The 20151-nt window shown below is 40.3% G+C and overlaps 1 protein-coding gene across 4 annotated transcripts in view; it reads right to left on the bottom strand.

Annotated features, from left to right (window-relative positions):
• The window catches only part of LOC149011265 (uncharacterized), a 120996-nt gene that overhangs the window by 57202 nt on the left and 43643 nt on the right, over positions 1-20151 (bottom strand). For all 4 annotated transcript variants that reach the window (XR_016174394.1, XR_016174395.1, XM_089161181.1 and 1 more), the window contains exon 5: positions 8676-9036. Coding sequence is in view for 2 of the 4 variants with exons in the window: in XM_089161181.1 (XP_089017307.1) it covers positions 8676-9036 (361 nt within the window). In the remaining 2 variants the exon portion in view is untranslated. The remainder of the gene's footprint in view (positions 1-8675; positions 9037-20151) is intronic.

Here is a 20151-nt window from a genome sequence, read left to right as displayed (position 1 = left end):
CCTTTACAACCGAACAACTTGTTAAAAGGAATCTTTGGAATACCTTGCAAATTTAATAAATCATTATCCAGAAGGAATCCTATTATGAAATTGTTTCCAACTGGGACTCCAACATGGACAAGGACTCTTTAATAACTTGACCCAGAGATAACCAAATTTAAAATTAAAAGTAGCCATAGACTCCTGACAGTAGTCTGCATCTGACACCCTTCCCAGGGCACCACAAGACAACCAAATTAGCCCTATATAGAATTCAGCCAGCCCTTGGGGCCCATCTTTGATTGTCCCGTCCCCCTTTTCTTTTTTTCGTCCCCCTTTTCTTTTTTTCTTTTTTTTCCCTGGTTCCATATAAACACTCGCCTTTCAAAAATAAATCCTAAGTTCCTAACTGAAGTCACCTACCTTCGATCCCAGTTTCCAGCTCCTCCCCATCTCTAAAAACCTAGAATTCAGTTGTAACTGATGGATTTGTCTCTTGATCTCAAAAACATGTGCATCATTACCAACCTTGTATGTATCCTAACTTTCCACATAGTAGTAGCGTTGGCAAGGAGAAGAAGATAGCTCTTAGCAATAGCAGTTCAATAGAATTAAGCAAAAAAGCCATAACAAAAGACAGTCATCACTTCCCGACTTATCTTCAGCCGGACCAAACTTTGTAGGCTTAACCATTATACCATGAAGATGACAGTTAAGAACACAAGTATCCACCGCAAGAGTAACAGAACGAGATCATCTCAGATAATTTGTCCCATTAATTTTGATAGAATTCATCAGAAAAGAGGGAAAATGACACTCACGAATAACCGGAGCCTCCTCCACCTTAGACAAACCTGTAGATGCAATAGACATATCGCTGATCCCGAAACTTCTAACAAAAAAATGAATTCAGAGATCCATCATCATAAGAGAATTTACACCAATAGTGGGTGAAAGAAAAGAACCCTTGGTAGGAGACAAAGTGCTCAGCAACCACGGATCTAAGTTAAAAAGGTCAACCAGCCACCTAGAAGGCAGCATAATGGTGGCAAAAGAGAGGAGAGCCTTAGAGAGGGAAATAGAAGTCCTAGCCTCCTAGGAGGGTGGCAGAACTCCTACGAGGCTAGCGGTAGGATGGCAGTGGGCTAGGTGGCCCAGCGCATAAGGTGGTGGTGGGAAAGGTGGCCTGGAGGAAGGCTGATTGTGGGTGAGGGTGGAGGCGGAAGGTGGCAGTGTTGAGAGAGAAAATTTGCCAATGTGGTGGATTATGGCGATATGGGGTGATTATTTTAGAGATGGAGATACTGCTATAGTGTTTGTTGTCGGTTCCAAGCCCAGGTAAAGGAGGAGGGTTCGTGTGTCAGGTCAGGTAGTTAATTACAATCCGAAGAAACCTGGTAATCTAACCAAATTGAGAACTATAGTGCCACTCAGAATTTGAGTCCAAAATAAGCTCCTATTGGCACACTGAAGGGGTGGCCTAATCGTATGAAGGGTAACTTGGTCATTTCACCACCTCCACAGAAAAATCCAGAATAAATTTAGGAGCAAGGATATTCCAACACTAACCCTAACCCGGAAACCCTAATGTTTTTAGATCCGAAGACCCAAAATGAAGGAAGAAGACAACTATGGGCCATCTCAATGGAAAACATGGTGTTTGACCCAGAACCCATGGAAATGGATGATGGTGTTCCATACTTGGAAATCTTGTCAGTGTTGGAAAAGAAACGGCACATTGATGAAGAAGAACTTGGTTGATGGACCTAAAGCCTAGTTGGACATGGATTAAAGGCATCCCTCCTTGCTAGGTGAGTTCTTTGATGAGTTGTGAGAAGCCCATTCAAAAATACTCAGGTTTGGGCCTTTAAGTCCCTGACTTAGGCTTGCTATCAGCCTTAGTCGATTGATTGGTCTATTGGGCCAATCGACCAACTGTGATAGCAGGGTCAATTGTGTAAAACTCCGATTTTTTTAGGGTTTTATTGTTCTATTTAAAGGGGACTCCGTGTTTTTCACTCATTATCAATTCTAAAGCCTCTGAAGAACATGGGGAAAAAAACCTAAAACTTCCTCTTCGAAGCCAAGAAGAATCCCCAGCATCCGTTTGAGTTTCTTCATCGAATCATCTTTTACAAAGGTTAGTAATCGATCTGTTTCCTCTTTGATCTACTCTCTCTTCTATTTTCTTCTGATTGTTTGATTATGAGGAAGGTATTACACTATTGCAATGGCCTCTTCTCTGATCTTCATAGTCTTAGAGTGAATCCCCCCCCCCCATTCACTCTATGTTCTTGAAGCCATGTGGTAATGTTCTATGTCTCAAATCTTACCTGAGATCATGAGTTACCCTCTCCTTAATTTTCTACCTATCTTTATGTTTGTAAGAAAGGTCTCACACCAATGTTACAACCTTTCCTTCTATCCCCATAAATTTTGGGTGAAACCCTTTTCCCTCTTTTACCTTAAGAATCTGTGATTGCTTGATTTTGAAGGGAAATTTTCTGGTAATCTTCAAAAAAGGGTATCCTATTGAAATCCTTTTTGACCATGTTTGATGCTTAGACCTTCATAGATAGTCTTAGTATGTTTTTGGGGAACTCCCGTTCGAATTTCGGAGTAATCGGACGTCAAACAAAGAAGTTATGACCGATTTAGGGTTTTCTGCCCCGTACTGTTCACTTGGTCGATTGATTGGTCTCTTGGGCCGATCCACCAAGCAATCTGCCCAAGCTGACAGTAGTTGTTTTCTTCGTCCGATTTGATCCGTTTGACTTCTAATCTTCTAGGGCTTGTTCCTAATGATCGATCTATGCTTGTTTAGGGTTTATTTGCTAGCCTTGGACCTATTCTCCTTGTTCCTCCGGAATTTTCTTCGAAGTTGTTTAAGGTAAGGACGTTGATCCCTAATAACCTAATATACATGTTTACTTGTAATTGATTGGATTACATGATCATACTACTTTCATATTAGTTTTCTTATAATTATATTATTGTTGTAGTTTCTCAACTACAGTAATACTTGTTCTTGTGATACAATTAATATTTTAGTCATGTATGAATAATTATTTACCTATGTTTTGTATTATCAGTTGTGCTTGTGAACGACTAATTTGGGAATGTGATTGCTTAGGTTGTGATTGAAGAATGGGGAATGCCCTTTTGGCGTTTCTGTCATTGGACACCAACGGAGGTGGTATGGGACGCATTCCTATGGTGCCCCTTGGCGCTTTCCCTGGTTACTGGTTGACATACCTAAAGCATGTCTAGAAGTGTTTGGCTAGGATGTCCATGTTATATCAAACCCGATCGGAAGGGTATTGAGACCAAGCAACCCGTGGAAGCAATGGGGGTTTATGGCACTCAAGACCGGTAACCAAACCGTGAGAGGACATAAATCACATTGTGAGGGGTCATTCATTGGTAGGGTTGCAGTAATAATAAGCTTGAGCTCATGGGCGCTCGAGACCGGTAACCAACCCATGAGAGGACATGAGAGCTTCCTGTTTGCTATTTGTGGACGACAAATAGGGTTGATGAGTCCGTAGTCCGAGTTGGTTGTAGCCATAGGATACGCTGAGTCTAGTGAGAAGGATACCGGAAAGGATCGCAAGAGGCAAGGAATGGAAGTATCTGGCTCTAAGTCGATATAACTAAGTAGAAGACTTGCATTTGGCTTAACCTTGACATGTGCCAATACTCAGACCAAATGGTGGCATGAGAGTGTTGACTTAAACCCCAGCCAAGGTTGTCCGAGAAGGTTTTAGGACACATTACCAACCGGAGAACCCAAGATACCGAGATGGTTGAGGGAGAGTGATTTGAGACCCTACCCAGAGGAGTATGGTGTTATAACTTAAAGCATGTCTGCCAATAGAGACCAGCATACATAGAGTTAGAATCATATCTGCATTGTCTGTTTCATATCATATTGCATTCTGTATGATTTGTTATCATGTGTTATTATGTTATTGTGGAATGAACTGCCTAGCTGAGTTCTTTTGAACTCACTCCTTTTTGCAACATCTTTGTTAGACTTATCTGCAGGTATTGATAATTATGATGGTCAATACTATGAAAACCAAATTGATGACTCATATGGCACTCAAGATACTGGCTACGGTGACTATGACGGTGAAGACTTCCAGCACTAGACTGAAGCTTATCAGGATTAGTCCGACTCTAGCGCTTGTGTGCCAACGATGGGACATAATCTCTTTTACTTATGGATACGTTATTTATAGATTCGAAGAGACCTTAGTTTAGATTTTGTTTACTTCTTTTCTTTCCCTTTCATTTTGGGAACCGATTGTAATCTTTCTTTTACTTTTGATCTACTTTTCTGCTGCTACTATAAAGTCATTTTTCTGCTACACTCTAAATTTGATTTATTTTATTGGTATCATTTTTCGCACTCTGATTATATTGTTGTTCTCTTGAATCTTATCTTGATCTCTTCATTAATATAGTAAACTTTGATTTAATCGTGTTCTCGATTATATTATTGTAAATGTGGGAGGTTGATTTCCTCGATACTAATCTTTGGGGCTGTGGATCACACACTCGGGTATGCCAGATAGGGTACTGGCTGGGTGGTGTAATAGATATACTCTTTGTTTTTCAGGTGGTCAATCAGTTAGTCTCCTTGTCTAAGTAGGGATCCTATTTTGCAAGTTGTATTTGTTGAAGAACTCTTACTTAAGAGTCCTTTTCCTAGTTTAGAAGTCAAATATAATTGTACAAGGGAATTCTAATATAAATAGAATTCCTTAAGTCCAAGTAGGTTACGTTTGTTGAGTCTTAGTTCCTTTAAATGAAACAAGGCTATAAATAGCCCCTCACACCATGTAACAAATTAGTTTTGATGAATGAATAAGAAGACCATTGAGGGAAGACTTGGAGTCATAGGGGAGAGCACACAACCTGGGTTGGAGTTTTCTTATTTTTCAGCAATTTCAGATTATGTTTCCCCTTCCCTAAGCCTGCAGCAGCCATTAAAGCTTCTAAACTTCCCTAAGCCTGCAGCAGCCATTAAAGCTTCTAAACGTCTGCAAATCTTCAAGGAATAGCTTCTACAACTACAGATATTCCCAAACCCCTAACCCGTCCTCCCATACCATCCCCTGCCCTTGCACTACCTTTTCCCTCTTCCTCTTTTCACCTTCTTCCTTGCATCAACCTGGGATAACCCAGAAAACTTGAAAATCCTAAACCTTATAAGTCCATCCATCAAACCCAAAATCCTTTTGGGATAACACCCTCCTCACCCATCTGGCCATCCCTACCTTCCACTTCAACTCCAAACCCTAACCAACATCTCCAGAGTCCTAGACACATATGGAAACCTAATTTTAGAAACCCTAGCTTGGGAATCAAATCTGAAACTGGTATTCCACGGAATCAAACTTAACTCCCTAATTCTCCAAGCCCTACCCTGCTGGCCAAAACCTAATCCTACCCCAATTAACCCAAAATCATCCTTAAATCCTATAACGCTAGAAACCCTAGAGACATAAACTCTAGCTTCTCTCCTAACCCTGAACTTGGAAATCAGTTCTGAATTATAAATTACAGCAAGGTTTTGAACTGCATTCTACAAACCCTACAGACATAAGCCTTGTGTTATAGTTAAGGAAACTAAGCAGAGGATTTGATTTGGTTCAACAACATAAGCCACAGGGTGTATTTAAGCATAACCTGCAGCTGTCCATTAGGAAATTGCCTGAGTGTTGCCCTAACCAGCATGGTACTCTTGGGAGGGCCACAGCGGATTTTTGAAGAGTTCTTCAGTTCAACAACATAAGCCACAGGGTATATTTAAGCATAACCTGAAGCTGTCCACTAGGAAATTGCCTGAGTTTTTCCCTAACAAGCATGGTTCTCTTGGGAGGGCCACGTTGGATTATTGAAGAGTTTTTCATCAACAATCAGCAATCAATCTCAAGTTCCAGAAGCCATTATCAAATTCCAGCATCTTCTTCAAGCCTCCATCTTCTTCTTCAAGAACTACAGAAGCTTACAAGTACAGTAGACCCCCATCCCCTTCCTACCCTCCCTACACCCACCAATCCCCTTCTACAGCCCCTCCCCCATCTGCGCAAAACCTTACTCCCCCACCCGCTGCAGTCACACCTCTGGCAGCAGCCCCCTACCTCCGACAACCCCTAAACCCCATTCCCAGGCCCCTACGACTCTTACTGGTCCCTCCCCCACCACTCCCCTACCCTGCTGACCCTTCTTTCCCTCTCCTCTTCATCGCACCCACCCCAATTCTCTCTCTGACTTGCAGTAACAGTAACAGAAAGAAAATAAGGGGAAAATAAAAATAAAGAAGAAGAAGAAAAGAAAGAGAGAATCAAGATTGCCCAAGATCTTTAAAGATCCACCCATAGACTTCCCAAGAGTCATTTCCAAACCCATCCAAACCCCGTTCCTTTACCTTTCTTAATTTCCCTAATATTTTTTTGGCTATCCTACTACCTAGTACAGGATCACATCTTGGGTTTGAGAAAACCCTAACCTTTTTCCTTTTTCTTCAAAAGCCATCGCACATAATTTTGGATTGACCCCTATTTAAGAGATTCCAACAACTTTCTCGGATACCCATAGGCATTCCATAATATTTTTACTTTAAATGCTGGAAGATTCTAGGTGAATCCCAAATTATAGGGAGACTCTCCTAGAAACCCTAACCATAGAGTTTGATGTACATCAGGTTGCCAGCTTGTTTATGCACCCACCTAAAAAGCCACATTGGATGAAGTGATCTGGATCTTACAGTATTTGAAGAAGATTCCAGAAAGAGGACTAGTGTACGAAAGAAATAAGCATCTGAATTGTGTGCTAATTCAAATGCTGCAGCAAGATCACGAGATGATTAGAGATCCACCACTGGCTATTGTACATTTCTGGGAGGGAATATGGTCTCTTGGAGGAGTAAGAAGCAGATTATAGAAGCTCGTTCTAGTGCTGAGGCAGAGTATTGGGCTATGGTTTCCACAGTCTCGGAGATGTTTTGGGTCAAATTGTTTCAGAAGGAAGTTGGCGTTGAGGTTGAAGAGCCGCTGAGATGTCTTGTGATAATCAGGCCATGTTGTACATAGCTAGTAATCCAGTGTTTCATGAGAGAAGCAAACACGTTGAGGTGGATTTTCATTTTATGCATAATGCAGTTATGAGAGGAGTCATTACTACACCCTGTGTTGCTTCTGATGAAGAAGTTGGGAATATGTTTACTAAGTTCTTACCTTGTCCAGCCTTTGTGGAAGGATGTCGCAAGCTAAGAGTTGGTGATCAATACTCTCCAGCCTTGAGGGTTGGTGTTGATGTTTCAATGTTGCAAATAAGGACAGTGGATCATGCAGCATATAAAATCAAATAAGTGGATCGTGGAGCATATAAAATCGACTTAGGAAAGTGGATCATGGAAAAATATAAATTCAAGTGGTCAAGCCGGCTGATTTGGTTGAATATTGTCTTTCCCTTTTTAGTTAGACTAGATCTTATGTTTATTGGAATTTTATTCTGTTAAGTATCCTAAATTAGTAGTACAGATCCCATCAAGATATTGGGATCTAATCCTGAGCTTGTACTAGTAATAAATAAAGTGCGAACTACAGGGGAGAGGCTTGCTTGAGTCGTCCCTCTCTCCCATCTCTTTTTCTCATTTTCTTCTTTCTTTTTCTCTTGTCTTCTCTCTTCCCTGTCTTCGATTGATCTTCAGTACAGGTTCTGGTTTCATTACAATCTCAACTAACATCTTGCCAACTTGAGCGAGATCTTGGTTTTTTTGAACGGCAAGACTGCCCTCAACAGCGAGATCTCAAACCATGGCGACCAAAGGAGTGAAGGTGGTGAACAGTGGAGGCCAGCAAGAAATGAGGGTGCCAGTAGAGAATACAAAATGTCTCCCAAGTCCCAAGTTGAGTTTCTCCAAATCTTTTCTTTTGAATAGAAATAAAAAAACAATTCTGAATTTTGGTTCTTGAAGCAAAGTTTGTTCCACTTCAGTCTATGGAAACACAATATCATTATACAGAGTTGTCAAACATGGAAACACCATTCCACTCCCAAAGTTGTCAAACACCATTCCACTCCCAAAGTGTTCCTCCAAAGTGGTAACTCACTGGATTGCTGTCTAATGGCACCTTAATTCCTTTCCCAATGCAAGAGAGTGGCAGAGAGTGCTGTTGGAAGGATTTCATCTCAAATCCTTAATTATACAATGAATAGAGTATTCAGACATAAAACTAGATATTCTACAATAAAAAACAAAAAATAAATATAAAATAATAGACAAAGAAACAATTGTATGAAATTGTACTTCCCCTAAAGCTATAGAATTTTAGATTGAGATAAAATTCCCATTTTAATATAAATATATGCCCTCAAGCTGGTACATGCACATATAATGCGTAGAATTGTAGATTAGGTATCTCTGCATTAAGCAGGTACAGAGTCTTCTAATCTTTCACTGAACACCCCCCCCCCTTTCTCTTCTCAATCTCACAACTGCTCCCTGGAGCTAATCTCCTCTTCATTGTGTATCAATGGTATGTTTTTGTAACTAAAATTGCAATCTATCCCAAAAATTAAATAAATATAAAAGGCTGCTAAAAGTGGGTTATGTCAATCTAGTTCACACAATAGAAGGAAATTTATGCAGTTATCATAGCCGATGTTTAAATAAATCATACCTGCCGATCATTTTTCAGTAGGGTCCTTGCTAAAGCCCGAGATGGAGTAATGGGGCATGTACAAGTGTTCATTCTAGTCATAAACAGTTCTTCAGCAGCAAGAGCAGCTTCTTCCATCATATGATTCCGCGGAAAAGCAGTTAAACAAAGTAATATTGCATTCCGCAGAAACTTCATCTTTCTGGTCCTTCTAGATACATCAGCAGAGCTGCCTAGGAGAAGCTCCAAAGTGGCATTGCTTGAACTGCTACCAATTCTATGTATAACTTCATGAATTTTCCTCAAATCTTCTAAAATGGAAAATGGCAATTCCTCTAAGCTAATGTTATTTTCAATCCAGCTTGAACTGTTTGTCGATGTCCTGTCCCACCAAAATTAAAAACATAAATAAAGGACTATCATACATAATGTACTGAGGACAAGACCGCTCAATCTTATCAATCATACACTAATGCAAGAAACCAAGCAAAACATGGAAATACATGGGCTAATGAAAAGAAATAAATTGACAATTTTCGTAATCATAATATTGCTTGGGTCCTTTTAGCTTTATTATGCCTGGTCAAGTGATACATGTCACTACCTATCCCATGGCAGTACATGGCTAGGAATGTGGTAGGTGACAAATACTCATTACAGCAAAACATAGAATTTTAGCCCAGAGTAAGCAAGCAAAGTAGCTGAAAGTTTTAGCTAAATTATCAAAACAATTACCCAAAAAAAATTGAGAAAATAGTAAACAAAAATCTAAATTAGAAATGACATCTTAGTAACTTCTAGCAATCCCTCCTCATTCTAAGTTGAGGTTGCACCAACAGGAAGGCCACCTGGCACTCCATCATGTGAACCACCAATATAATACCACAAAGCAGGATGCGAATTGTGAAGGATAATGCTTCAGTAGGCCTAGGCAAAATGAATACAGCTTTCCCATATTTGTCTACAGTTGGTTTTCTCGTATTTAGGATGTTTTGTTTTAGTGTTTGTTCTCTTTTGAGGCAGTTGCCTCTTTTTATCTATTGCATAGCCATCTCTTTTGATAAAATCTTGTTTACTCTTTTGATAAAATCTTTGTTTATGCATGTGAACATGAATATTCAATTGAAAAGTTAAATAGTTCACTGAGAAAAAAAAGGTAATTTCAGAGAACCCTACTGAATGCTCAGTAATTCACACTCATATATACATCAACTAAATGGAGCCAGTTACATCATAACGTGCACTCTTTTATTTATCCGTAACAACTATCATTAGCAATCTAACATAAACAGAAGATGAGCTCTTCGCCTCTTCCAAATTTACAAGAAGAAATACTATGTTATAGATAAACATCATGAAATCATCAATTATTTGACCATGCATTCAGATATAAATTCAATACAACCCTGATAGAGAACCTCAACAAAAACAGAAGATAGGCTTGGGGTTTTGGGTTCCATTCACTCTCTGAATCAAGTCCAGGCTGTCCAGCTTAAGTTTGAAATCCCAATGATGTAACCCAAGTTCTGTGCCTGTGTTCAGGATCCTCTCAATTAAACAACCCTGGGAGGTTTATTTCAAATTTTGGTAACCCATGGGTAAGGGTGTCAATTTGGTTAAAAAACCGTTAAACCGTACCGTACCGAACCGTTTAAACCTTACCGTACCGTACCGTTTCCAAATTTAGTACGGTTTTTACCGTTACCGAATTTGGTAATTCGGTACGGTACGGTTATGGTAAAGAGTGTCATACCGTCGGTAAATACCGTTTACCGTACCGTTTTACCGATTACCGATTACCATTTACCGTACCATATACCGTAAAGATATTAACCCTTTTAAAGTTTAAACCTTAAACTTATCTCAGAGAGTCACGCTTCACTTTGAAGAATCAGAGGACAAGAGTCACAAAGATAGAGAACATTGCCAGTGTTGGGAGCATAGAGAGTGATATTATATAATGCTTGAGGTAAGTAACTAATCAAATGTTATAGATCTAATTAATTATTTACTACCCTTTCTTATTCTGTTTGAAAACGTGGACATGGACTGTAGTCAAGTAAACTGAAGTAGACTCAGTCAGAAGGGGCAATGGAATAGACAGAAATCTAGTGAATGAATTGGAAGTCTTGAGAGAATAATTCCCTCTCCCTTGGATGACAAGCAAAGACAGAAAATAATGGATAGATTTAATGATTGCTCTTTTATGGGTTTTTGTAGATCATGGCAATGTTGCTGAGCTCAAGCATTTCAGCAGCTTTAGCAATTGCATATCAGCATATGTGGCTTCTTCCACCATCACATATCTAGACTTTAAAAAAAGCAAGAACTGTTCCCATATAAAAAACCCATTACAAGTGACAAAACAAGAAGAAGAGGGTAACAGAGAAGCAAGATAATACCGTAACAAAACCGCACCGTATACCGAACCGTGCCGTTTTTCCATACCGATTTTATACCGTTTTCATACCGTACCGTTTTTTAAATTACCGTTTTCATACCGTACCGTATAAATATGGTACGGTACGGTTATGGTTTGAGGTTTTCAAATTCAATACCGTACCATACCGTACCGAATTACCGTTACCGTACCGAATCGACACCCTTACCCATGGGCATATCGAACTGAGAAAAATAGGTTAAGGGATGGAATAGGAAGTTAGGGTTTCAATTATACCCAACCCAAGATGGGGTGGTTTTGGTGAAGCAACACAGCACAAAGGCCCTATTATCAGTTCATTGTTGACACGATTGTAAAGGTAGGTCTTGGTTACGATGGCCCCACCCCTCATGAGGTGATGAACAAATACCTCACAAAGCAAAAGGAAGAGTTAGAGACTTATATTGCAAGGATTTGGCCCTTCTGGGGGATGTATGGAATCACCATTGTGTCTGTGGATGGAATGGCCTCGCAAAAATTCCATCATCAACTTTATGGTGTATTGCGATAAGACCATCTTCTTTAGATCCATGGATGCATCCACGGAGGTGATAGACCACAGGTGCAACTTTGGACTTCTTCAAGATGTGGTGGAGCAACTGAGGTAGAGGAATGTGGTACAAATCATGACACACAACGGCTCCAATTTTGAAAAGGCCGGTGAGAAGATGCTGCATTCTATGGAGTACAGCCTATTTTAGATACCCTGTGCAGCCAATTGTATCGACCTCATGCTGAAGGACATTCAGAAGATCCAAATTGTGGAGAGTGTAGTGGCAAGGGCTAGACGAGTCCTGGACTTTATATATAATCATGGCTACACTCTTCGGATGATGAAGCAGGCATGTGGGGGTGACTTAGAGCGACCTGATGTCACAAGGTTCAACACGAACTACATCACCTTGAAGAGTATCGATGATGAGAGAACAAGGTTGAGATCCATGTTTGCATCTTAGGCTTTGATTAATTGGATAGGATCCAAGATCCCAACCGAGCACACAGCACAGGTATAGTATTATCACATGAGATATGGAGACAAGCAATGATAGTGCTGACCATGGAGCCTATTATAAAAGTCATACATATGGTGGACTCCTTTATGAAGGGGCCCACTATGCCCCACCTATACAGAGCCTTTAAGGCCATGAGGGAGACCCTACATCACACAAATCCAGGAGGCTACAAGCATAGAAGAAAATTCGACCGAAATTGTCGAAATTTCGGTCGAAATGTCTGCATTTTTAAAAAACGAAACGAAATTTCAATTATTTCGGAAAAGTATCAAATTTCGACCGAAATTTCGACCATTTCGACCAAAATTTCGACATATCAGCATTCCAACTTGTTTTTCCTTAATTTTTGTTGATTTCTATCCCATTTTCACTACTCCTTTGCCTTCAAAAACCACTTTTGCTCATTTTTTGCCTCCAAACACCTCCTAAGCCACAATAGCTACAAAGGAAACTCCAGCAACAATAGAATGTGAAGCATGAGCCACACCCAACAGTTCCAAACTTCCCCTTTTTTTTATTTTTGTTTTGTTCATGCCTTAAATGATCTTGTATTGCCTTGAAATTAATATATGTTTAGCCTAGGACTATGATCTATAATTGTGTTTTGTTAAACTTATCTGTTTTTTATTTGCTACCATTTTTTCATTTTAATAATTATTTTCTAAAATTATGTATTTTTATTTTATGTATATATGATATATAGGCTTTAGCTTTATATATTTGAGACACCATCACTTGATCTAGTCGGTCATTTTATTTTGTTGACTTGTTGTATATGTAACCATTCTACCAAACAATTCATGTATGTTGTTGATTCATGTATGCAATACAGTTTGCACTTGTCGGAACCAGTCATTTGTTAGTATACTTGAATGATAAATTTTCAATAGTTTTGTTTTTTACAAAATACTAGTTCCATTGTGTTTATTATGCTTGAAATAGGTAGTATACAAGAATTCAAATCATTTTGAGTCCATATGAGGCCCGAAATTGAAGTTCTCATTTTCAAAAAAAGTGTCCAGTTTCGATCGAAATTTCGACCGAAACGTCGAAATTTTGGCCTTTTGCAAGGTCGAAATTCCTGTTTCGGTCGAAATTTCTTCCTTGGCTACAAGCACCTTATGGACATCATTGATGCTCGACGAACTGCACATCTTATACATCCACTGCATAAGGCTAGTAAGCAAATATGCAATTTGTTGGTAATTCATTCATTCGATATTAATGAAAATCTTATAGCTAACTATGAGTTTTTAATTGGGCAGCCTACTACCTTAACCCCGAATATCAGTACAGCAACCGTTGGGGTTAAAGACGGAGCTCATTGAGACCATGATGGTTGTGGCTACTAACTTGAAACTGGACTCGACACTCCAATCCCTATGTAACATTGAGGTGAGATAGTAGGGAATTAGGACTTAGGACTTAGCATGTGAATTTTGAAAGAATTTAGCTAACCATTACAAATGATTGTAGATAAAGATTTTTAAGGATGGATTCAGGTCCTTCGGATCAGATGCTGCTATGAAGGGAGGGGATAACACAAATTCTGGTTAGATCAATAACTCATACAGAGTTATTACATTTTAACAAATCATTAGGTTATCTATTAAGTAATAACTACTAACTTAATGTTTTTGCCATAATGCAGCTGAGTGGTGGGTTCCCTATGGCAGGAGTGGCGATCAAAGTCCTCTCACAGGCTTGCTCCGCCTCTAAATGTAAATGGAACTGGAGCACCTTCAACTTGATCTACTCGAAGAGGCTGAACTGATTAGGATCTGAACGCCTGAATGATCTTATGTTCGTCCATTATAATCTAAGACTGAAGGTGGAGCATTTAAAAAGCTAGGTGGAGAGTGACAGGAAGCAGGAGAACCTTGACCTCGCAGATATCCTCCAAGTGGACTCAAATGATGAAGACCCCTCGTTGATTGGGTGAAGGACAGGGTGAGCAGTATTGGACCAACCTAGGGGAGGGGAGGCCAGACCCAGAGATATGCTCATGATGCAAGCGTTGATGTCAATGCATTCATGGCTGACAAGGATCAAGTACATGCAAAGGAGGCAGCTGGTATTCTTGATGAGGATTGGACAATGGCCTCGAGTGACGATGATGTTGTGCTTTCCACATACGCGCAAGATCTGGATGAGACGCTGGCTCCTAATCAAACTCAACCATAGGGTTGATGATGGTGGTGGTAATGATATTAAGGGTGGTGATGATGATGATGATGATGATGATGGTTGTGGGGGTGGACTTCATAGCATATTGCAGTTCACTACCAGAAACACAACCGAGCCCCATCAAATTCACCGAGAGACACAAAATTCAATTATGCCACCCAGGATGAGCACCATGATGGCATACCTCGTCATAGGAGCAAGAGCTTCACATCCAGGAGTACTGACACTAGAGGGCAATGTGGCCAATTCCACCCACCAAGATAGAGGGACACTAACATGGCTACCTTGACAAACTAGATGGGATCAATGAGTTTGGATGGCAAGGAGAGTGCGGATTCTACACCATACAAGGCTTGTGGGCCTAGATAAGGATATCAATATGGGGGAGAGTACGATGGAGCATATGCTGACTCATCTACTAGTTCGAGTGAGTATGAGGAGACATATGGTGGCTCATATGCTGATTCGAGTGGTATGTCTGCATATGGACATGGGGATGGATCAAGCAGATCATTTATAGAGTGCATCTTTGGATATCCATTAAAGCCACCAGTAGTACATGTACCAGTAACGGTGCCAGACTACCAATAACAGTAGTGGTACCAATTGCATACCCAAAGAGGGCAGATGATGACTATCCCATTCTGAGCACTCGCCAAAGGAGTCATTACCTTTACAACAATTTGTATAAGATGGGTTGGTTATTTTAAGCGGATGACGCTACCGACAGAAGGGCAGTGTGCAACTACTTGGACCACTATAGGCATACCATGACATAGGGTCAGTATGTCCCCTATTCACAGAGCTCCCTCAATCAAGGGATGGATCCAGCCCGCCATGGGAGCCATTATTAGGTTAGAATAGGTCTGATGTGTGTTATAAATTTGTAATTTTTAATTCATTCATCGATTGACTACTGTTAGTCTGTTATGTTATATATTTGTATTGTTTTCACCATGTACTATTGACTATTGAGTTTTACATGACAGTTGTATATTGAATTTTAGTTGTCTTTTTTGTTACATTTCAATGAAAATATAAGTGTGTTGTATAATATCCAAATTTACATTTGTTAAAACTCATGTTCCAAACTACTAGTTTTGCCCACATACAACCAAGCATATGCCGATCAAAAACACCACTTTGGGTTAGGTTTTGGGCAAAAATAACAACCGCAATGTGCTAAACACCAGAAAGGCCAGAATAACCCCAACAACCTATTGAAATTTGGGGTAGAAAAAAAAAATTGCCAGTCTTCCCAAAGGGCTAGATGGCAACTTGCAGCAAAATTTCAAACCTTGGTAAAAGCAGATTGTAAACAAGAGAAGAGGAGAAGGATAGATGAATTTAGAAAGGCTCTTACAGCCCTAGGATTTGGCACTCGACAACAAGGTGCCCTAGACGTAGGGGATTTAGCTTTCTCAGCAAAGCCCTAGCCCTTCTTACCACGCATGCAAGGACAAGAGATAAAACTCAAAGCAAAGCTAAAACAATCATAAAGCAAAGGCTTGCCCTGAAAAGAAGGAACTCTTTGTTACCAAAGTAAAAACTACAGTTTGCCGAGTGATTTAGCTTATAATTCTCTGCAATATCAAAATAGAAACTTTCCAGTTATATAATTAGAAACTAGGAGAAATAGAAACTAGAGAATAACGTATTTTCATACTTCCGACGTCTTCAGTCATCAAGATCTTCAAGTCATCCAGTATTTGGCCCAAAAAAATTTTAGTAGGGGCCCCAAAAGGAGCTGTCATACCATTCATGTTACTGTTCATATGAGCAGTGTTTTGGCCTCTTTTTGGCCACTCTAGAAAGATGATGTGACCCTCAAATCGAGGGCCAGACTTTAGGACCAGTTCAAGTGAACCAGCAGTAAAAATCAGGATGCTACAACCCTGTGGTTATAGTATAGGGCTGTTATTGAATGAAATAGGGTTTAGGATAGGGAAGAACAAGGTTCGGCCAGGGTCAAGATGGCTGGGTTTATTGAAGTTCAAACTTAAATCTTGCTGCAATTTTATTTCCATATTTTATAATTCAAGTCTAGGTATGGGAAAAGTAGGGTTTCTTGTGGTAGCCAAGTTCTCAATTGGGATTTAGTGCATGGGGAAAGGGTAGGGAATTTGGGAGGAGGGTTTGAAATATCTAGATGAGAGGAGACTAGGGTTTCAAGCGTTTGGAGAAGAAAAAGAGTTTTTGAAATTTAGGTCGTAGGTGAAGAGAAGAGGGCTAAGGCTGGGTCGAAGGTGAGGAGAGGGGAGGGGTGATGAATCCTAAAGGGGGTGGGATTTGGAGAGGTGGCTAGTGAGATCTAAGGTTTAGTAATTTGGGGAAACTATGCTGCCAAAAGGTAGGAAAAGAAGGAAAAAAGGAGGAAAGGGGGCTCTAATGGGGTCAGAATTTGGGGGAGAGAAGGGGGAACGAAAAACTAGGATTAGAGGAAGAGAGGTAAGGCTACTACATGTCACATCCCACCCTAAATCCACCAAGGGGTACACTATCTGGACCACCCGGGGGAGTGATTCAAGGTCCCGCCGATCAAGTTTAGGAACGATCATAGCCACTTAGCACAATAACATAATCAAAAGCAAGAACAAATCTTTGTATTCAATTACTTTAATAATAAAAGTCAATAAAGGACCTCAGAAGGATCACAAAAGAACGTCAGAGTGCGGAAAAGATACCAATCAAATACATAGTCAAGAAGCGGAAAGAAGGGGGAAACCCATCCTATAATAATAGCGGAAGGTAGATCGACTAAAAATAAGGGTTACAACCGGTTCCCAAAGTAGCAAGGGAACAAACTAAACTATGGTCTCAACGAATCGAATAAAAGGTCAAAAAGAGAATGAGACGATATCTCCATCCCTAGCACACGAGTGCAAAACCGAACTGCTCCAGATAAGTCTCAATCTCGGACTGCTAGTCTTTATCAACGTGTTCATCATAACCAGTGTGGTATGAGTCACCAACTTGGACTTCAGAGTGTTGACCGTCATTGTCAACAGTAGAAGTACCTGCAGAAAAGTCTAACAAAATATGTTGCAAAAAGGAGTGAGTTCAGAACTCAGCAAGGCAAGTTATTCCACAATAACTTAAATCACATGATGCCTAGCATAGCATGATGCATTGTGATATGAGACATACGATGCATATATGAATCTAACTCTATGTATGCTGGTCTCTATTGGTAAACATGCTTTAAGTCATAGCACCATACTTCTTTGGGTAAGTCTCAATCACTCTAACACCGGGGGGAATTGAGTCCTGCATCCCTCTCGGACAATCCTTGACTAGGGTTTCGATCACCGCTCTCTCACATCACCATTTGGTCTAAGTATTGGCGCATGTCAAGGTAAAGCCTAGCCCAATGCAAGTCGTCTACTTAGTCATATCATGTCAGATCCAGATACATCAATTCCTCCCATCCCGGGATCCTTTCTGGTATCCTTCACACTAGAGTCACGGATATTACCCACCGGACTCACCAACCCTATTGGTCATCCACAAATAGTAGATGGGAAGCTCTCACGTCCTCTCACAGATATGACCCACCGATCTTCGAGCACCCGTGAGCCCAAGTCTAGCTATTTGCAACCCTACCAATAAATGGCCCATTTCGGGTATCCGTAGTATGGTTTATGTCTTCTCACGGGTTGGTTACCGGTCTTGAGTGCCCATCAAACCATACCCTACCACGGGTTGTTCGGTCTCAATACCCTTCCGATTCGGGTCTAATACGACAGGGACATCCTAGCCAAACACCACTAGACAAGCCCTATATATGTCATCCAATAATTCGGGAAAGCGTCGATGGACATCTTCGGAGAACATTTCATACTATTCCCTTTGATGTCCAAAAACAGAAATGTTAATAGGACATTCCCCAATCCCAAATCATACCTATTCAATCACATTATCAATTCCATCACATCATACATAAATGATATTTCATCATATAAAACGAGATATAATATAGCATGATCAATCACATATGTAATTAACAAGAATACATAATCATGATAACCAAAGTGATATATAACATCGTACTACTGTCTTAAAGTATATACAGCAGTTATATAATGTTAGAAATACAACAATTAATGTGAATATACCAAGTTTCCAACATAGAGGCATAATTCACATAATCCATGTAATTATGGTAATAACCGTCCTTACCTTAAATCGCGATGATGATAATCCAATAATCTAAAAAGAATGATCCAAAGATGATATTAAGACCCTAGACAAACATAAATGAAAGATTAAAAAAGAAATCAAGAAAATCAGAGGTCGAACGGATCAAAACGGAGAAGAACACAGTTCAGCATCTACTTGGTTGATGCTCCTTGGTTGATGGGATCGACCAAAGAGCATCAACCAAACAAGCTTCGAGGCTGCAAGGTGGATTTTGGTGATTTGGTCCGAAATCGGTCTTCTGGGGCTCGGATCGATCCGAAACTTGGAGGGATGATTAATAATAGTATAAGAACACTACCTAGCAAGTATTATCATAATCCAATGACCCAATTGAAAACCCCCAATTTGAAACCCTATGTTCTATATGCTAAACATCATGTTTCATAATGAAATCAAATGCAATTGTAAGGGAAATCAGGGATTCAATCAAGAGAATGATAAGCAATAGATTAGGAATGATTACTAACATATAAGCAGACCTAGCAAGAAGTCTAGTTTCAGGAAATACCTTCGGATCGAGCACGTGAGTTCAATAGGTACTTCAAATAATTCACCACTCTTCGCTGCGCAGGCAGGATTGGCCAGACATAGTTCAGCAACTTCAGACAGGGATTCGGAGGGCTATACGAGGTCAAATTGAGTGGGGTTTTCTCCTACAAGTCAATCAAGAAGTCTAGTTTCAGGAAATACCTTTGGATCGAGCACGGGAGTTCATTAGGTACTTCAACTAATTCACCCCTCTTCGATGCGCAGATTCTCACTAAACACCGACAATGTACTCAAGTAAGGGGCATCATCGTCAATGTCCATGGGTTTCAGGTCAAACACCAAGTCTTCCATAAAGAGGGCCCACAAGGACATCTACTTTCACTTCGGGACATGGATCTACCTTAAGGGAAAGGTCGGACAAGACTTCCTAAGGCTTTCAAAGGTAATAATATTGAAATCAAGGTCCAACTTCAAGGTCTAACATTAAACAAGCCTTTCTTTATCCGAAAACAAATAGGGTGTCCTGGCTAGGTTTGGGCTGGATTTCACACTGCAGACTAGGCGAGGGGGGTAATGAAGGCTGCAATGGGGTAGGGGACCAGGATTAGGAAACTGGGTTAGGGGAGGGGAGAGGGGTTGCCACCGGCTAGGGGAAGGGAAAGGAGAAGGTGCACTGGGGGGGGGGAGAGAAAGGAGGGTTGGGGCAGGGGTGGGGGTGGGGGATCTCGGTACTTGTTGGGGGGGGAAGGTTGAAGAACTTCAGCAAACCAAAAATCACAAGCAGCCACAGGCTTCCTCCTTTGAAATTGTGCAACTCCAACAATTCTACTTCAAGCTATTATTTATTCAATCAATCATAATAGGACTCAACACCACAAAGTAAATAAAACTAGGATTCCTATATCACTTAGGTCTCTAATTCTATCAAGGATTCTAACTTAACTCATCCGATGATTCAAATCACCAAACATGAGTAGGCTAGTCTCCCAGTAGAACTAGGACTACCAATAGAGAAATCCCCATTTGTGCAGGACTCCGAACCGAACTAGAGCTGTCATAACTTGACTAAAACTAAGCCAAATACCGAAATAAAAGTAGAGATAGAAACCTACTAACACCCTGAACTCAACTAACCCTAATTGAACTTAACTACAACAGACCAAAAATT

This window comes from Hakea prostrata, chromosome 7 (genome assembly GCF_041222555.1).
Source record: "Hakea prostrata isolate BN-2017 chromosome 7, UWA_Hpros_2, whole genome shotgun sequence".
Classification (NCBI taxonomy): Eukaryota; Viridiplantae; Streptophyta; class Magnoliopsida; order Proteales; family Proteaceae; genus Hakea; species Hakea prostrata.
This window is presented reverse-complemented; position numbering and strand designations above follow the sequence as displayed.